This window comes from Entelurus aequoreus, linkage group LG02 (assembly GCF_033978785.1).
Source record: "Entelurus aequoreus isolate RoL-2023_Sb linkage group LG02, RoL_Eaeq_v1.1, whole genome shotgun sequence".
In the NCBI taxonomy this organism is placed as follows: Eukaryota; Metazoa; Chordata; class Actinopteri; order Syngnathiformes; family Syngnathidae; genus Entelurus; species Entelurus aequoreus.
In genome coordinates, this window is record NC_084732.1 from 48,881,902 (window position 1) to 48,899,035 (window position 17,134).

General features: G+C 41.4%; 1 protein-coding gene across 3 annotated transcripts in view; it reads right to left on the reverse strand.

Annotated features, from left to right (window-relative positions):
* Positions 1–648: 648 nt before the first annotated feature.
* Positions 649–17,134, reverse strand: part of cpne7 (copine VII) — a 136,401-nt gene continuing 119,915 nt past the window's right edge. For all 3 annotated transcript variants that reach the window (XM_062028259.1, XM_062028265.1, XM_062028276.1), the window contains exons 13-16: positions 12,222–12,273; positions 9,788–9,921; positions 4,467–4,703; positions 649–1,680 (exon numbers count right to left, since the gene is read on the reverse strand). In XM_062028259.1, coding sequence (XP_061884243.1) covers positions 1,528–1,680; positions 4,467–4,703; positions 9,788–9,921; positions 12,222–12,273 — 576 coding nt within the window. In that variant the 3' untranslated portion in view covers positions 649–1,527. The remainder of the gene's footprint in view (positions 1,681–4,466; positions 4,704–9,787; positions 9,922–12,221; positions 12,274–17,134) is intronic.

Genomic DNA, 17,134 nt, shown 5'->3' on the forward strand with positions numbered 1-17,134 from the left:
GAAAACAAATGTGTGTTTTACTCTTTTTATATAAGTCTATAAGTATATAGATATAATATAAGTATGGGTAATGGCAGTAAGAGCAAATAACTCTATCAACTTATTGTTTTGTTTTAATTAAACTAATAGGAATAATGAATTATGATATAGATAGAAACACCTCCAATGTTTCCTTATTGTCCGCTGTCTGCTCTGTCATCCACAAGTTGCAGACATTCTCCGTGTATGTTTTACACTTAAAAATTGTTTGTTCATCTTAAACAAACATTTACAGTGTGTTCCAATACATTTATCCCTGCATGTTATAGCATTTGTGAACTGTTGATAGTGATCTATAGCGCTATTTTTTTGTTGGTAAATAAGATATAATTAAAATTATCATCACATTTCAACATATTTGACATGTATATTCTGCCTCTTTGCTAGGTCAGCATTGCAAATTAAAATATGTTCTTTATTGCCTTACTCTGGTTAAATAAAAAATAAAGTTTTTAAAAATACAAAAGTATATGTTTACTAAGAAGTCAGGACAGTAGTGTTTTGCTATATATATATATATATATATATATATATATATATATATATATATATATATATATATATATATATATATATATATATATATACTACATTACCCAGAAGGGTTAGTGAACAGGAAGTGAAACAGGAAGTAGGTCTGACCTATACTTGCGTCATTTAAGCAATAAAGAGTGTTGAGGTGTGAGTATTGTTAAAAGTTGTTGTTCCTGCTTCATGCACTCAAGAAACAAACGTAAGTTTTGATTAGACAGTTGACATGTGCGTTGGAGCGCTCCTCCGGGAATAATTCCATTGGACAAATTATGTGAGAAAATTGCGGGTATTGGACAAAGTTGCAAGGTTGCACATAATTAAATTGGTGCCATCGCAAACTCCTGGAGGGAGAGAAATTTAATCTCTTAGTATTTACCTCTTGATGTCTGTTAAAGAGGAGAATCAGTAAATAGAGAATAATATGAAACAGAGCAACTGAAACCCTGTCATCGTCATAGAAATTTGATTAATGCACTGTGCTCCTAAATGCATAACAACCATGTGATAACAAATCAATGTGGCAAACCCACAATTGTGATGAGTTTATCGGAACCCGATTGCTTGTGTCTTTGCAATACATTGATTAACAGATACTACAAATAAGACGAAAGTAAGAGGCTCAATATCCAAACCAGTGAAGAACATCAATCCTCTGTCTGTGATTAATGGGTGACAGATTGGCTGGCATGCACAAAGTCAAGGCAAATAAATGTAATCCTTCAGATGCTGATACAGCTGGGATGGTTTGTTTGCAAAAGCCAGGGAGATGTGCTGAATCCACACTGAGCAGAGAAATATAACTTTCACTTCCTGGTGAATTGTCGAGAATGCTTTTTGTAGAAGTGGAATAGATGGCTAACAAGATGTTTAAGACTGTCTCATCCTCAAAGAATGATCTGTTTGCTGGACAGGTGCTGCGGTCACAGCTTGGTCCCCAGGATGGGTTTATTGTAGTTATTCTGTCGGGCTGGTGGCAACCGGGCTGAGGATGGGCGTGGACAGGTCCCTCACTGGGCACATAGGGGGGATGGCCTTATGACTGTAGTACTCCACCACCTGCTTGGGTACCTCTGCCAGGACACATTTGGCCAAGGCTGCCGGTGAAGCCTACGACACAGGTATTCAACAATGGTGAGACATCTGTTTATTTCTTCTAATGCTTTACCTGAGCAGTTCCCAATAAACTAGAGTGTCTTCCAGGTTTAGAGCCTGAAGGGATTACCTGTCAATCACAGCGGTGACGAAGCAAGCTGTGCAATTATTCTAACTCAGACTCACCCATGGTGGAGGGAAGAGAAAAAGCATAGGCTGGCTCATATACAGTATCTTACATTGCAGCAACCATTTTTATTACACCACATATTCTTGAGTGACAGTACGAAATATATTAAACTAACAGGGTTGTCACGATCAACATTTTTGGCCGCCGATCCTGATCTGATACTTTGGCCTCAGGCCAGATCTGATACTTTGGCAACAGATTATAGAAATGAAAATGTTTTATAGCATTGTATCTTATTTAACAAGAGAACATTGTTATTGACTCACAAGTGTTGTACCTTACAACACACTGATGATTCCTGCGTCCATGTAAGTGTAAAGATAATTGTGTCATTTAAGCAATAAAGAGTGTCAATGTCTAATCTATTATTTCACTGTATTCATAAAAAGAGGCGTTATAATGTGTGACTAAGTCAGCTGTGGATGTTTTTCGGGCCTCTGATTGGACAACATGTGCATGGAAGCCCGTGTATGTGTTTTCGTTTGGACAGAGATTTTCTTTTGAAACGCCACTTGTTTTAATCATTTGAACACAATTATCACTTATATACTACTATATATACTTTTATAATTTACAATTATAAAATTAGGGCAATGTTCGCCCTAATTTTTAATGTGTGTGAGCAAACGCACAAACTCCCTCAGCATTCAGTGGACCATAAGTTAGCAACATCAGACGTGTACACTTTGGCCACACCAGCATCACACCTGTCCAAAATCTGACATCATAACAAGTTAAATGTCTTATTAATAAACCAAATGGCAGCAGTCTTTCCCATTAGATTATTTTCTAATATAGGTGATTTTGCTCAATTAAGGTGAAAACAACAAAAAAATATCTTGTTTTTCATGAGCTATGTACTAGTTGTGTGTGTCTGGGTGGGAGGTCGTGCTTTGGAAATAATGTGTACCTCTTTCTGAGATTACATTTAGTTCCCCTTAAAACATTCACATTTTGCACAATAAGATGTAGGCATGGGATAAAGTGTACATTCCTGTAACTTGCGATCTGTAAAATATATCATTACACCTTTCTATTAGAATTTATGTAATCTAGAAACAGCATTCCAGGATTAATATCCATAAATTAACATTCTTAATAAATGATAGTCGAATAAGCACATTTCTGATCGGGGAGTGTGAATTATAAGCATTTACCTCTCATAACTCTGCTACACTGTAAGATATAAGCTGACTAGCACGCATAGCACGCTGTTAATGACATCGATTGGCTGCGTGTGAGCCACATTGTAGTGTAACGACCTGGCATTCACAGTTTATGTGTGTTGTTGGAGTTATCCGACTGTTTGTGTGGCTCTAAATGCATCAGCAGCTGAGTCTAATGAGTGTGTATGTTGGCGCAAGTGACCAAAAGAGAGTGGCTTCTGTTGAGGTGACAGAGAGTTGGTTTTGACGTCATCAAAAAAAATGACCAGTTTTGGTAGATAGCAGTTTTTTGCTAATGTTTTTTGATATGGTTACGGCCTACAATAAACAGTTAAAGTGATCGATGGGTGTCCTTGTCCTATTTAAAGCGTCTCGACAGACGTCACAATAATTTAACAGTGTTGACAAATATTGTTTTATCTGTAGTGTTCGCTTGCTGTCACTTGCCACTCACAGAGTTGCATTGCAAAATCATACACAATAAATTGTTGTTTATTTTGTTTAGAATTTATTTTGTGCGCAGCATAGATTTGCTGTGCGCAGATGACGTGTGAGCAGTGCGCAATTGTGCAGGCATGTACCTTACTTGGGAACATTACGGGAGAGGCCTTTTTTTTTTTTAATCTCTGCGTCCGTGTGGACATAGCCTAAATGGATGGCATCACAAGTGAGTACACTACACTTCACATTTTGAACATGTATAAATTGTGTCAACATTTAGTAAGTACCACTGTTATCTAGCACTGCCTTAACACATGGACCCATGGACATGGGATTTATTAGCGTTGTACAGGTTGATTATTGAATATTAAATGTGTGTACTAATATCTCCGGGTTTCATTTCTATAGTGATGTTCCTTGAGAAGATATAATCAAATGTTTGTTGAAACGTGAAGTGTTCACCTTTGTAAGATACAGTACTGAAGAAGACATACACAAATGTGTAAGCTTCCACAAACCTTTTTTCGTCACTTACTGTTTGTCTTTGGTACACTAATGTATATATTTTAGGCCATTGGTTCTTTGTTTTATTTTTTTTTTGCAAAAATATATATATATATATTTTTATATTGCTCTTTTTTATCTTTGGTATGAACAATTTTATGTAAACTCGAAGTTATTATTATTTTTTTGGTTCTTTGTTGTTGCTATTTTTGTATTACAACATTTTATTATTTGATCATGTTGTACTGCATTTTAATCTTTTGTTTTGTGATTGTGTGATGTTTTTTGCCTGGACCCCAGGAAGAATAGTCTCCACTGCGGTGTAGACTAATGGGGATCCTTAATAAACTAAACTAAACTAAACTAAACCTACACAATCTCATATAGAAATGCTGCATGCCAAGCTGATACAACTCTTTGTGCATGGATAATTTAAGTAGCACATGAAAAGACAAACATATGTTCAAGAAAACATAATGTCCTTGGCTGAGTTGACTAACCGTCTTGAAATCCCTGAAGGGCACAAATTGCACAATGTCCCTAAGGACCGGCTCGCCCTTCGGTGAGCGTAGAACACCGTCATCTCCATCCAAGATCTGCATGTCTGTGAAGTCTGCATTGCCGACGCCAACGATAATTATGGAGAGAGGCTGATAGGAGGCACGCACAATGGCTTCACGTGTGTCCGCCATATCCGTCACCACGCCATCCGTAAGGATGAGGAGGATGTGGTAGCGCTGTGAGAAGATGGAGAGTTTTTCTATTAGTTTTGTCATGAGCCTCATTAAACAGCAGCATGTGGTTATGCGTGGTTAAGTGGGGAAGAGTACTCTTAACTAGGTGGTATCCAAAATAGCAGCAGTATAAAACCAAAATTAAATGCAAGGATGGAAACATATGCAGAACATCAACATGTAGTTTTGTTTTACTTATAAGTAGGTTGGCATTGTTACCTGAATGTGTGGACATTTTATAAATACACTCAACAAAAAATGTGAAAAACTTTTTTTTTTGCTACAATCTTTCTTGAGCAGAATTAAAATATCTAAAACTTGTTTTATGTAAAAAAATATAATATTTATCTCAAATGTTGTGGACAATTAATTTTAAACTGTGATAGTGAGTGCTTCTCCTTTGCAGAGATAACCCATCCCCCTCACAGGCGTGGCATATCAAGATGCTGATTAGGCAGCCTGATTATTGCACAGGTGTGACATATTTTGGCCAAAAGGCTAAAAGGCTTTAAAGGCCGACTGAAAGCCACTACTACCGACCACGCAGTCTGATAGTTTATATATCAATGATGAAATCTTAACATTGCAACACATGCCAATACGGCCGGGTTAACTTATAAAGTGCAATTTTTAATTTCCCGGGAAATATCCGTCTGAAAACGTCTCGGTATGATGACGTTTGCGCGTGACGTCACGGATTGTGCGGAAGTATTGGGACACCATTGTGTCCCAATACAAACAGCGTCTGTTTCCATCGCAAAATTCCACAGTATTCTGGACATCTGTGTTGGTGAATCTTTTGCAATTTGTTTAATGGACAATGAAGACAGCAAAGAAGAAAGCTGTATGTGGGATCGGTGTATTAGCGGCTGGCTACAGCAACACAACCAGGAGGACTTTGAGTTGGATAGCAGACGCGCTGCCGTGAGTACGCAGCTTTCTTCCAAACATTTGATCGCTTGCCCGTCCGTGCGTGCCGCTATGTGCATGTCAGGTACGTAACTTTGGGGAAATATATGTGCTGTATGAACTTTGCGGAAGTGAACGGTACTTTGGGCTGTGGGATTGAGTGTGTTGTGCGGGTGTTTGATTTGTATTGGCGGGTTATATGGACGCGAGGGGGGAGGTGTTTATTATGCGGATTAATTTGTGGCATATTAAATATAAGCCTGGTTGTGTTGTGGCTAATAGAGTATATACAGGGTATATGTCTTGTGTTTATTTACTGTTTTAGTCATTCCCAGCTGTATATCAGGTCCCACCCGCCTCTCACAGCATCTTCCCTATCTGAATCGCTTCCACTGCCCTCTAATCCTTCACTCTCACTTTCCTCATCCACAAATCTTTCATCCTTGCTCAAATTAATGGGGTAATCGTTGCTTTCTCGGTCCGAATCGCTCACGCTGCTGGCGTCCATGATTGAAAACAATGTGCAGATGTGAGGAGCTCTTCAACCTGTGACGTCCCGCTACTTCCGGTACAGGCAAGGCTTTTTTATCAGCGACCAAAAGTTGCAAACTTTATCGTCGATGTTCTCTACTAAATCCTTTCAGCAAAAATATGGCAATATCGCGAAATGATCAAGTATGACACATAGAATGGATCTGCTATCCCCGTTTAAATAAGAAAATCTCATTTCAGTAGGCCTTTAAGTGCAGTTTTATCACACCGCACAATGCTACAGATGTCTCAAGTGTTGAGGGTGTGTGCATTAGGCATGTTGAATGCAGTAATGTGCACTGAGGCAATGGATTGATTGTTCATTTCCCTACCATAAACCAGGTCCAGAGAGCATTTGGCAGTACATCTATTCAACCCGCCTCACAACCGCAGACCACACGTAACCACAACAGCGTAGGACTTCCTCATCCAGCATCTAACCAAAGATTTTCACTGGCAGATGGCAGACACCGTGTCTGGCCTCGTGTGGGGGTGCAGTTTGCTGATATCAGCGTAGTGGATGGAGTGTGGGCAGGCATATGTAATGGGGACGAACACAGGTGCATTTTATAGATGGCATGCTCAATGCACAGAGATATCATGACCAGATCCTGAGGTTCATTGTTGTGCCATTCATCCATGACCGTCAGCTCATATTGCAGCATGATAATGCACTGCCCCATGTTGTAATAGTCCCTGCACAATTGCAGGAAGCTGAAAACATTGCACTCTTGCATGGCCAGCATACCCACCAGACATGTCACCCATTTAGCATGATCGGAATGCTCTGGATTATGGTAGGTCAAAATACAAACTTTGATAAATACATTTTTAATTAACTAAATGTATAATTAATTCATTATCATTTGAATTAAATAAATAAATGTGTCATTAATTGATTTAATGTAAAAAGTGCATTTCATTATTTGATCATTAACATAATGGTTTCAGTATTTATACATTTACATCATTTAATTATAGATTTCATTATTTCATGATTAAATTAATCACAGATTTCATTACTTTGTGATTGAATTAATTATTTCACAGCATAATAATTAATTTAATTATTTCCTTTACATGTGTGTCAGCACTTAATGAATTTGTATTTATCTGTCAGACTCGCCCATCAAAGTCAGTAGGCGGGACTAACACAAATCTACTCCAATGATTGCTTTCGTCTGAAGCCTGGAACGTAGGAAGTCTTACAAAACATGGCGGCTAAGGATATAATTGTACTTTTTTGGGAGTTGGTGGGAGATATTTTAGACTTTGCGGAATATGTCGAAGCAGCACAAAGTGCTGACCCAGAGCATGTAGCTGTTAAAGTAGAGGAATTTTATGGAAGTTGTCGGAGTTATTGACACACTTTCAGACCAAGATGGTGCGTTCCATTTGTACTAGGAAGTCGGGATTTCCGAGTTCCTTGTCGAAATTTCAACTGGAACGCCCCTCGAGGTCGGAGCACTCTCTCCATCCCCGAGTTCGTTTTAAAGATGGCTGTAAACAATGATATCCGCTTCTATAAAATCCATTGTTAGCACTCCTGAATTGTTATTGTCGCACCAAATCAGCCATAAACAATGTATTGTTGTACATTTATATATGGTAAGGTCAGTGTAAGCTGCATTTATTGAACGTGGTGTATATAAGTTGTACATTGCCAGCAATAGCGGCTTGTGTTTTCTCTTCATCTGCCGTGTTTGAAGGTTGCAGAAAGAGTGCATATTTTCTCATAACATGTTTGTATTCAGACAAGGCAAACCCACAAATAGTTTTGCGTGGATGGGGTCATCTTGATTTCCGACATCGTAATTGGAACGCTCACAACTCAGCTGTGAGGTTATTCCCAGCTCCGAGTTCCAACATCAGAGGTAACAGGAACGCAGCACAAGATATCTCCGCTTATTCGAACAAGTGGAAGTTCCGGGTAACCAATCAGGTGTTAGGTGCCCAATGACTTTGATGGCTGAGTTTGACAGATGGAATGAATTCATGAAGTGCTGACGCATAGGTCCATTAAATTATTCTTTAAATGATTACATCTTCTAATAATTGATTTGTGAAATAATTAAATCATAAATCATTAAATAATTAAACCCAATGATTAAATAAATTATTAAATATAAAAATGTACATTTACATTAAATACATTTGCACATTCAATAACACATGTATATATTACATTCAAATTGTATTTGACAAATGTAATGTATTTATTTGATTATGTATTTATCAATTTTGTCCCATTAGTGCATATGGTACATGAAGCAAATGGTGGTTACACATATAAAAAATTAACTGGTTTTCCAACCCCATACAACAAAACTTGACATTTTGGATCAGTCTTTTAGTGTGGCCAGTCTAGGGCAGTGTTTTTCAACCACTGTGCTGTGGCACACTAATGTACCGTGAGATATTGTTTGGTGTGCCGTGGGAAATGATGTAATTTCACCTAATTGGGTTAAAAATATTCTTTGCAAACCAGTAATTATTGTCTGTGCTGTCAAGAGCTCGGCAGAGTAACTGTGTAATGCTCTTCCGTATCAGTAGGTGGCAGCAGGTAGCTAACTGCTTTGTAGACGTCAGCAACATGATTTGTCGTGATCACAATATGCAGACGACAGCGGGAGGCAGTGTTCAGGTCAAAAGGTATCTAATGCTTAAACTAAAAATAAACAAAAGACATCAAAGCTTAGGGATGGCTATGCAAAACGAAACTAAAACTGAACTGGCTGCAAAGTAAACAAAAACAGAATGCTGGAAGACAGCAAAGACTTACAGTGCGTGGAGCAGACGGCGTCCACAAAGTACATCCGTACATGACATGGCAATCTACTAACTAAAACACTACACACAGGAAAACACCAAAAAACTCAAAATAAGTCACAGCGTGATGTGACAGGTCGTGACAGTACACCTACCTTGAGACGAGCTATAGAGATGCATGGTTGGTTATGGTTTGAATTTGTATCCAACAATTGCAAGAACAACTTTTTACTGTCAATATCGGGTACTGAGTTTAATTTTTTATTGTTTTCTGCTGGTGGTGTGCCTTGGGATTTTTTCAATGAATAAAATGTGCCTCGGCTCAGAAAAGGTTGAAAAACACTGGCCTAGGGCACACCTGTGCAGAAATTGTCTAATCAGCATATTGATAGGCCACGTCTGTGAGGTGGATGGAGATGTGCTCACTAACAAGATGTGTGAACAATATGTGTGGGAATAGCCCTTTAGTGAACATAGAAATGTACTCTTTGAGTTCAGCTCATGCAAAATGAGAGAAAAAACAAAAGTGTTGATATTTTTATTGTGTGTAATTGGCATGAGAGCCTCATTACGAAAATAAGCATTCACACTGATCGGTAAATAATAATGCCATATAAAGGTTGATGCTAAAGTGAGATAAGACCACCAGAGCACCGTGCTCATTAGCACTATTGGCCTTGTAAAATACACCTTAGCTATTTTGCTGAAATAATGCTTGTTTATTTATTCATGCTGGGTTGCTTCTTCTCAGTGCTATAGGCGCCATTACTGTAAACGGCGAGTTAACCCGCAGGCTGTTCACTTGAGGGACATAGTGTGAGGCAAGACAACAAAGCTCAGTAAGATGAAATCATATGTAAAGAGAGGGAGACACTCACAGAAGCGTCTTTAATGTTGCCGTCGCCGGCTGACAGCTTGGCTATCCTGTTAATGATGGGGGAAACGTTGGTGGGGCCGTACAGCTGGATTTTAGGAAGGCAGTTCTGGTATGCCTCAACCACTCCTTGGATCTCTGATCAAACACAGTGACACATGCGTAGCTTAGAAAAACCGGCAATACACTTTCCCACATCCGTCAGCCAACAAGAAGGTGAAAAGTGTGTGGGGGTGGGGGTGCGGGCTGTCAGATGAAGCCTTTACTGTGTTGTTGTAAAGATTTAAAACGGAACTGAAGTGTGTTTCCATTATGACAAATAAGGGCAGGACCTAGAGACACAAACCAACATACTGAATATTTAACTGCTAATCAATGTATGGAGGCAGCTAATTATTGTTGTGGGTTGCCTGGGTCAGTAGAGAGTGTAGACATGAAAACAATACAGTCGTTCATTATTAATTGGTGAATGAATAGAACTGGGCATAGACATGCTGAAACGTGTTGTTCTGCAAAAATCCGGTCAGCTTGACCGTTACAGCATTCCGTGTTAGCATTCATTTTATTTCCACTTTGCCCGGACAGCTGCTGTTAGCTGATAGTTAATAGCAGTCTTGTTAGCCGGAAGTTGTGTATGTCGCGCTGTTGTTTCACCAATGTCGAGATGCGTTATTGACGAGGCAGGGTTTGAAGAGGAACTCCATCAAAAAGTTATTCTGACACAGTTGGTCATTGGAAAAAGCGCCAAGATTAGCTGCTTGTGTTGTTCTAAGTACAGTTCACGCTTAACCCGGTAGTGGAAGTCCCGCTTGGTAAAAATCTTAATCAATCGCCGCAACATTATACTAGAAAATAAGATAAATACACTTAATTTTGGCCAAAAACCTGTAGAATATACTTTCTTTTAATGTTTTGTTTTAAGTTTTAAAAAAAAAAGTGCTGTAGTGAAGCGGCAATATTTTAAGCGTGACCTGGCGAGGGACGACTACTGTTAGTCAGTCACGTACTAAATAATTCTGCTTTGCAACAGAATTGTCCTTCAAACTTACACAAATAGGTTGCTGAAACATGTAAAATAAGCATATTGGTGGACTATAATAATTATTGATGGTTAAAATTGATTGTTAATTGTATCTTGAGGCAAAATGGAATATTAATAAATACATTTTATTTGTAAAGCACTTTACGTTTGTCAATCTCAAAGTGCTACACAGTTTAAAAGGATACAAAAGTAGTTAAAAACACATAAAACATCTAATAAAACGAAATTAGCAGAAGGCTTTTTCTAAAAAGATGAGTCTTAAGGCTCTTTTTAAAAGCAGTTGTAGTCTGTGGGGCCTTCAGGTGCTCAGGGAGGGCGTTCCACTGTCTTAGTGCAACAGCAGAGAAAACCCTATCGCCCATGGTGCAGAGCTTAGTCCTTGGTGTTACGAGGGTGTGCGTGGATGTTGAACGGAGGGTACGTGAAATGGTCTGGGGGGTGAGGAGCTCCTGGAGGTAAGGGGGCGGGGGAGATCCATGGATGCACTGATGGGTGAGGAGGGAGACCTTATACTCAATTCTGAGTTTTACTTGGAGCCAGTGTAGGGATTTGAGGATGGGGCGCTCTTCTTGGCTGTAAACAGTAAAGGTGATGTAGACTCACCTCAACCACAGCGGTCTATAGAGAAAACATGGACAACTTGTTTATTTAAGAGATTGTCTGGCCATACTCTCTCTGATTGGTCAAAAGCTCCTCACGTGACTACAGGGCACCGTGTTTGGGACCAACTCTGGAACCGAGTTGTCCATACTCTCTCTATAGACCGCTGTAACCTCAACTAGTTTGTGGTCCAAAGAAGTCAACTATGGGAAGTTGAGCCAGTATTATTTAGCTCAATACGACAATAGGATGGATTGTTTTGTCTACATAATTGTATTGTCTTATATATGTTTTATTTCTAAATTGTTAAATTGTTCACAAATATGATAAATGATAAATGGGTTATACTTGTATAACGCTTTTCTACCTTCAAGGTACTCAAAGCGCTTTGACAGTATTTCCACATCCACCCATTCACACACTGATGGCGGGAGCTGCCATGCAAGGCGCTAACCAGCAGCCATCAGGAGCAAGGGTGAAGTGTCTTGCCCAAGGGCACAACGGACGTGACTAGGATGGTAGAAGGTGGGGATTGAACCCCAGTAACCAGCAACCCTCCGATTGCTGGCACAGCCACTCGACCAAATTCGCCAAATAATCTTGTTGATTGGTTGAGTGGTTGTTTTTTGGGTTTTGTTTTGGGGGTGAGGGGATGGGTATTTTTTTTTAATTATTATTAAGTAAGCATATGATCTTTAATTTTCCCCACAGTCTATCAAATAACTCAGCAGTGCATTTAATCAGGATTTTTTCCAAAGAGTAGCACAGTTATTTTGATAAAACAATGTATTCTTACCTTCACATTCATCATCTTCTGGACTGAAGTTGATAGCAAAGTCATGAGACACCTTTGAAAAAATAATAAGAACAGTAATTTCATAATTCCTTAACAAGACTACAACGTTTTACATCAATTAAAGAAAAAGTTTGGCTAAAATGATTTGCCTTTGGGCAGCTTCCATCCCATCCATCCACTTTCTACCACTTGTCCCTTCCGGGGTTGCGGGGGGTGCTGGAGCCTATCTCAGCTGCATTCGGGCGGTAGGCGGAGTACACCCCGGACAAGTCGCCACCTCATAGCAGGGCCAACACAGATAGACAGACAACATTCTCAGACAGACAACATTCTCACTCACATTCACACACGAGGGCCAATTTAGTGTTGCCAATCAACCTATCCCCAGGTGCATGTTTTTGGAGGTGGGGGGAAGCTGGAGTACCCAGAGGGAACCCACGCAGTCACGGGGAGAACATGGACCTTCGTGTTGTGAGGTACATGCACTAACCCCTGTGCCACCATGCTGCCCTGCTAGAACAATTAGCAGTGTGGTGAGGAAATAATACTTGCGAGAATCTAGTCATTTACGTCAGTTACGTCATCATCATGGCGCCGATGAAGGCTGCCTCGGTGCTCTCGTGCGCTCTGTTTTGTTTGTTTTTGTGCGTAAATTGTGTGTTTGGGTGCTCCTACACCCTCAGAGAGCTACTGAACATCAGATCTATCATCCCTATTGACTTGTTACCGGTCATCTTAGCGTCAGCTGTGGATTTGGTTCATTCTGTGATCAAAAGAGGGAGACCGCACCGAAGAGGGAAGCGAGTGGGCGCCCTTGTCTGTCTTCGCGGGCGGGGATTACGCACGCCTTTACCAGGCATCTTTTTTTCCAACGTCCGCTCACTTGCCAACAAGATGGACGAGCTAGCGTTGCTGATGAGAAGGAACAAGGACTTTTCCTCATCTTGTGTTTTGTGCTTCACGGAGACATGGCTGAGCGCAAATGTCCCGGACAGCGCGGTTCAACTGGAGGGCATTCATCTCCGCGCGGACTGAGACGCGGGGCACTCCGGCAAAAAAAGAGGCGGCGGAGTCTGCTTCTTTATCAACAACAGCTGGTGTACAGACGTGACGGTGATATCCAAACACTTCTCTCCTTCTCTGGAATATATTTTCATTCACTGCAAGCCCTTTTACTCACCGCGTGAGATCATTTCATTCATTCTGGTGGCTGTTTACATCCCACCCGGCGCGGATGTGCGTGACGCTCAGCGCACCATTGGAGGACAGATCTTACGTGTGGAACGGTCTTTTCCGGACTCTCTTGTTATCGTGCTTGGTGACTTTAACAAGGGAAATTTGAGCCAGGAATTACCCAAGTATAGGCAGTTTATTAAATGCCCGACCAGAGAGGAGAACACTTTGGATCACTGTTACACTACAATAAGCAAGGCTTTTCATGCAGTCACGCGCGCTGCTCTCGGACTATCAGATCACGTAATGGTGCACTTAATCCCTTCATACAGACAGATTGAAACTGGCTAAACCTGTTATGGGGACCATTAAGTGTTTCACCGCCGAGTCTGTTGAAGAGCTGTGTGCATGTCGGGAGACGACAGACTGGGAGGCAATTGGAGCGGCCACGAACAAACTGGACGAGTATACGGACACTGTGACCTCATACATACAGTTCAATGAGGCGTGCATCATTCCAACACGCACCAGGGCTTGTTATAACAACGACAAGCCCTGGTTCACACCCAAGCTCCGACAGCTGCGCAAGAAAAAGGAGGCTGCGTGGAGAAGCGGGGACCGGAGTACCTGCAGAGAAGCGAAGTAACACTTCAACAGGGAATTGGAGAAAGCTAAATCTGTGTACTCGTCTACAGGAACAGTTCCGCTCCAATGATTCTGTGGCCGTTTGGAGAGGGCTAAGGGCCCTTACGAACTATAAGCCCAAAACCCCCCAGGCCCTGAATGACCGTACTCTCGCTCAGGGCCTCAACACACATTACTGTCGTCATGAACGGCCTTCAGCTCATCAATGCTCTGCTTCCCCACCATCACCCTCCCCACCAACGCCAGCACTTCATTAAAGGAGTTAAAGAACTCAAAGGACTCCAAGGACATCACAGGACTCCAAGAACATCATAGGACTGTAAAGGCCCTCTCCATCCAAGAGGAGGATGTACGCCGGCAGTTCTTGAAGCTGATAACGCTGAAGGCCCCCGGGCCGGATGGTGTCTCCCCCTCCACTCTCAGACACTGTGTGGATCAGCTGGCTCCTGTCTTCACTGACATTTTTAACACCTCTCCGGAGCTATGCCGCGTGCCGTCCTGCTTTAAGACCTCCACCATTGTCCCTGTCCCCAAGAAAGCACGGATCACAGGTTTTAATGACTACAGGCCGATTGCGCTGACGTCCGTGGTCATGAAGTCCTTTGAGCGCTTGGTCCTGCCCCACCTCAAGGACATCACCGCCACCCTAATGGACCCACTGCAGTTCGCCTACAGAGCCAACAGGTCTGTGGATGATGCAGTGAACCTGGCCCTCCACTTCATCCTGGAGCATCTGGACTCCCCAGGAACCTATACTAGGATCCTGTTTGTGGACTTCAGCTCTGCCTTCAACACCATCCTCCCTGGACTGCTACGAGACAAGCTCTACCAGCTCAGGGTGCCCGACTCCCTCTGCAGTTGGATCATTGACTTCCTGACAGACCGAAGACAGCACGTGCGGCTTGGGAAGATCGAACTGCGAACACTGGTACTCCTCAGGGCTGTGTACTCTCCCCCTGGCTCTTCTCCCTGTATACAAACTGCTGCACCTCCAGTCACCAGTCCGTAAAACTGCTCAAGTTTGCGGATGACACTACCCTCATCGGGCTCATCTCGGATGGGGATGAGTCCGCCTACAGGAGAGAGGTGGACCGGTTGGAGTCCTGGTGCAGCCACAACAACCTGGAGCCGAACGCCCAGAAAACAGTGGAGATGATCATGGACTTCAGGAAAGTCACAGCCCCACCATCCCCCCTCACCCTGATTGACTCTCCCACCCCCGTCTCCATTGTGGACTCCTTCCGTTTTTTGGGCACCACCATCACCCAAGACCTCAAGTGGGAGCCGACCATCAGCTCCCTCATCAAGAAGGCCCAGCAGAGGATGTACTTCCTGCGGCAGCTGAGGAAACTTAAGGTGCCGACCGAGATGCTGGTGCAGTTTTACTCAGCCATCATCGAGTCCATCCTGACCTCCTCCATCACCGTGTGGTTCCCCGGCGCCACAGTCCAGGATAAGCATCGACTGCAGCGCATCGTACGTGCTGCTGAGAAGGTGATTGGCTGCAAGCTCCCATCCTCCAGGACTTGTTCTCTTCCAGGAGCAGGAGGCGTGTGGGTCGGATCACAGCTGACTCTTCTCACCCTGGACACAAACTATTCTCCCCTCTCCCCTCAGGCAGGAGACTATGGTCCATCCAGACCCACACCTCCCGCCACCTGAACAGTTTTTCCCCTCGGCCATCAGGCACATGAACAATAACTCCTAACAGTAGCTCCTTGAATTCTTTGAATTCCTTCTAAGTCTATAACAAGATCTGATAGCTCAGTTACAGCTCTTGTTATTACCAAATCTGTGTTATATGTGTTTTATGTTGCACGATTGCACCAAGAAAAAATCCTAGTTTGTGAACCCGTTCTCAAACAATGGCAATAAAACTATTCTGATTCTGATTCTGATTTAGAAGGTTGTATTATGAATATTACTGAACAATTTGCTAGTACAATGTGTTCACTGTGTGTTTAAAATGACAAACATTATGTTATGTTAGACTATATTATTTAGGTTTCACAGCAATCAATGGTAAAATACTTCAAGTTTTAGATTTCCCCAAAATAACCTTGGCATTAGGACTGGCTGCACTTTGGAACTGTAACTAAAGGTTTTACAGCACATATCATCAATAAATGTATATTAAAATATCAGTCACTGAATTTGCTTTGTGTGTGACATTTAACAGCGATTTCTTGCATTTAGCTTTTTACACAGAATGGACCTGCATTAATTCTTATTCCATTAATAATCTACTTGCATCATCCACATGGCAGATTGGCAGTGTTTCATTCAAAGCTGTTTCATTGGCAAATTAACCCTTCCACACTGAGAAACTGTTATTTTCCTCAAACAAGCAGCCAAACCAAGACAGACAACTAACTCTTCTTCTCCAGCTGGTTTGCTGTATGGTCTTGAATCATTTAAAACATGAATGTAAAATGTGTAAACATATGAGAGGAAGACATTATTATAAATCATGCAGATTTACTATCTGCAGTCCTCTCTCACGCACTGCACAGGTGTGACTAATACCATCAGTAATGCACAAGTGTGACAAATGACATCAGTAATGGTCGCTTGTTCGGGTGTTCCACTGTTCTGCTTTATTTCACACAAGCTCAATCTGACTGATGCTTAGTGCCATTAAAGTAATTAGTCCCACTTGAGGTTTTTTAAAATGCAGTGTAATCACATAACCTTGTTTTACTCATTTGAACATATACAGAAAACAGATAATACAACAATAAACATTACTTACATATCTGAGTGTAAATGCTAACCAAGCTGTGTTTCAAAATGTCCAATCCTTTAAAAAAGGGTGGTACCTACAAGTGACAATTGGGTCCTCATACCTAGTAAAAAATGTACGTGAGTCTGCCCAGACATCTCCCATTAAAGGCCTGCAGTTGGCAAAGTCCAATTTGCTTAAACAAATATAACCTTGAATGGAATGTAAATTCAGCATCAATAACGCAGGGCCCATTATTACCACTACCCAATACAATATTTTCTCAGGACCACTTGATATTTCAAGGTAAGGATCCAATGAGTAAAAAATCAGCAAGATAATTAGTTTTAAGTGTGATCTCATAAATGTTTTT